The sequence below is a fragment of the Penaeus japonicus genome, unplaced genomic scaffold, assembly GCF_977035675.1.
Source record: "Penaeus japonicus unplaced genomic scaffold, GWHDUDI00000001_assembly GWHDUDI00000006, whole genome shotgun sequence".
NCBI classification, from domain to species: domain Eukaryota; kingdom Metazoa; phylum Arthropoda; class Malacostraca; order Decapoda; family Penaeidae; genus Penaeus; species Penaeus japonicus.
The window spans coordinates 37,109,370-37,111,869 of record NW_028234408.1 but is presented as its reverse complement, the minus strand read 5'-3'; the positions used below and the strand labels follow the sequence as shown (position 1 = coordinate 37,111,869).

General features: G+C 35.9%; 1 protein-coding gene across 2 annotated transcripts in view; it reads right to left on the bottom strand.

Annotated features, from left to right (window-relative positions):
- Prim2 (DNA primase subunit 2) overlaps positions 1-2,500 on the bottom strand; it is a 19,590-nt gene that overhangs the window by 9,820 nt on the left and 7,270 nt on the right. For both annotated transcript variants that reach the window (XM_043036117.2, XM_086537970.1), the window contains exon 5: positions 525-623. In XM_043036117.2, the coding sequence (XP_042892051.2) occupies positions 525-623 (99 nt within the window). The remainder of the gene's footprint in view (positions 1-524; positions 624-2,500) is intronic.

The window sequence follows — 2,500 nt, the reverse complement described above, 5'->3', positions numbered from 1 at the left end:
TAGAAGTTATATTGTGACAAACAAAAGGTGTCATGGACAATGAACAGCGTTGGTATTTTTTCTTACTTGATACAAACAGTAAATTGTTAAAAACTAAAACTGTGTGGAATAGTGATTATGAATTGTATCTTTAATGAAAATGAGACATGCCTATAATTAGTTAAACACTATAAAGTATTGCAAGTTGTGAAATAAGCAGTGAACTTGAATACCATTTGAATGAATATGATTTGAAATCCATCTTCTGGCAGCATTGGGCTACTTATAATAGATCTGGCAATATGTCACCTTCCAATCAGGTGACAGTATGGTAAACATATGAGCAAAACATGAAGGAAAGAATACAGCCAACTAAGCATCTTCTACATTTACATCCAAATGTTTTTGAACAAATTATCCTCACAAAAATGAACATCATAAATGACATGTGATATAAAGGTCTTACAAATGGTTCTTATCAAAAACAATACCATGAAAAATACAAAACAAAACACAAGGTGAAGAAAAAACGAAAAAAAACCCACCTTGAAGAATGTACGTCCTTCCATCTGATCCACGCCACTAATGTTGTATGTGCCATTCATGAGATTTTCACGTTCAATCTGCATTTCCTCAGCCGAGATCTGGAATCAATAAGAGTTGTAGGAACATGTTGAAGCTCTCAAGATCCAAACACATAGCCCTGATTTTAAAGCTCTTTGATACTCAAGTGATGCAACTAAAACTTCTCTTTTTCTATTCTCATTCATAAGAGATATAGGATTTTTATGTATATGTAAATGTTGTATGTAAAATATAGCAAAAGAAAAAGGGATTTCCTATCTTCAGGGGGTATTCTAAGCTAGATAATGAAGAAGAGGATATCTAGAGCTTGTGGTGCTTTTGTAAAAGCAGAAAATGTTTTTCAGGAGGTTATTCACTCTTATTTCCTAGATTGAAAAAAAAATAAGAGGAAAATCTATACATATATCTAGATAATATATATATCAATAATATCAACCCAATGACACAAGAAACATGCACTATACTTATATACTTATTCTAAATACTATTGACATTTTTAGTCACTTATCTAATTATGTTCTTTTAAAAGATTTTTTAAGTTATCTCACCCAAGTGTAAAAATTGCATAACTATGATCTTATTCTAAAGTAAGATTATGATTATTACCATTTATTGACAGTGTAACCCACTGGTAACGATGACATGATATCATGCTCATAGGAATATTTCAATCCTGCCATTTTGCATAATTACATATGTATATACTTATTTGAAGGTGCAATTGTATATATACATTTTTTTGACTTGTAAAAATAATGTAAACAAATACAAAAACTTCTTGTCACCCTATTGAGTAGGGCAGATGAAAAGCACTTTGAAAGATGCAGCACAACAATGCACTGGAAGAGATCTCCTGCTTGTTATCTTCCTACCAGGAGCAGCATTAGGCAATATACCCCCAGGCCATAATATGTTAATACCTAAAAGTCTTAAAAGATTCAGCATGTCTGTCCTCTAGCAGCATTTAGGTTATTACTTTTCAAGTTTCACTAAGGCCAATTTGGGACTTTGAATTCACACACCAGATAATGTATATTTCCTTGCCATACATCAAATACAGACTGCACAGGAGAGCATCAAACTTTAAAAAACTATCACGATGACTCCTAAATATTGGGGTTATCCCTCAAATTCAAAGGAAAACAGGAATGAGCTTCCATACCTAAAAACACAAATAAATTCAAGAAAAACAAACCGTTTCTTCATAGACACTAAGAAATATTCATGCAGATATATGAATAATAAAAAGACAGGTAGCATGGTAACATTAGGCTGATGTAATGGGTGTGGCTTGGGAAAACTTGCCAAAGAGTACTAAAAGTATTAGTAGACACTCTAAACAGCTCATTCACAAGGAAAATAATTGTGGGAAGAAATTCCGCATTTTTGATAGACCCTCCACAATCATGGTGGATAGGACAGCTGCACCCACTAAGTTATGCCACGATCTTGGAGGATAGGACTAATTTAGGGCTTTACCATTAACCCATTCACGCCGGGGCCGTTCCGGCTTTGTGCGGTCGCAATCCTGGGGTTCTCAAAAGCATAAGCCTAACGCCTCGAGATTCTCGGGCGCACAAGCCGCGAGCCTGGGTTGCCCGCTCGCCCTACCCGAGCGCGCGGCTTCCCCTCATAGCTCGTCCAGGGCGTCTGACGCGAAAACCACAATACGTGCTATCACGTCAACTGGCTTCAATGGGTTAAGGATTAAATTACTAGGTCAACCTGACTTCATCTGTCTACCCTATTCCTTGAATCTTCAAGAAGTTTATTATAATTATCATTATTATAGGTAAAGTCAGTCACTGACTCCTTGTGACCAAGCACTTGTGGAGCCATCCATTTCTAAAATTGTTTATCAAAACATACCCATAGTGGACGTGCACATATACTCCTGGTATCAAGGGGGAAGAACAAGCTAACTGGCCATCAAGAC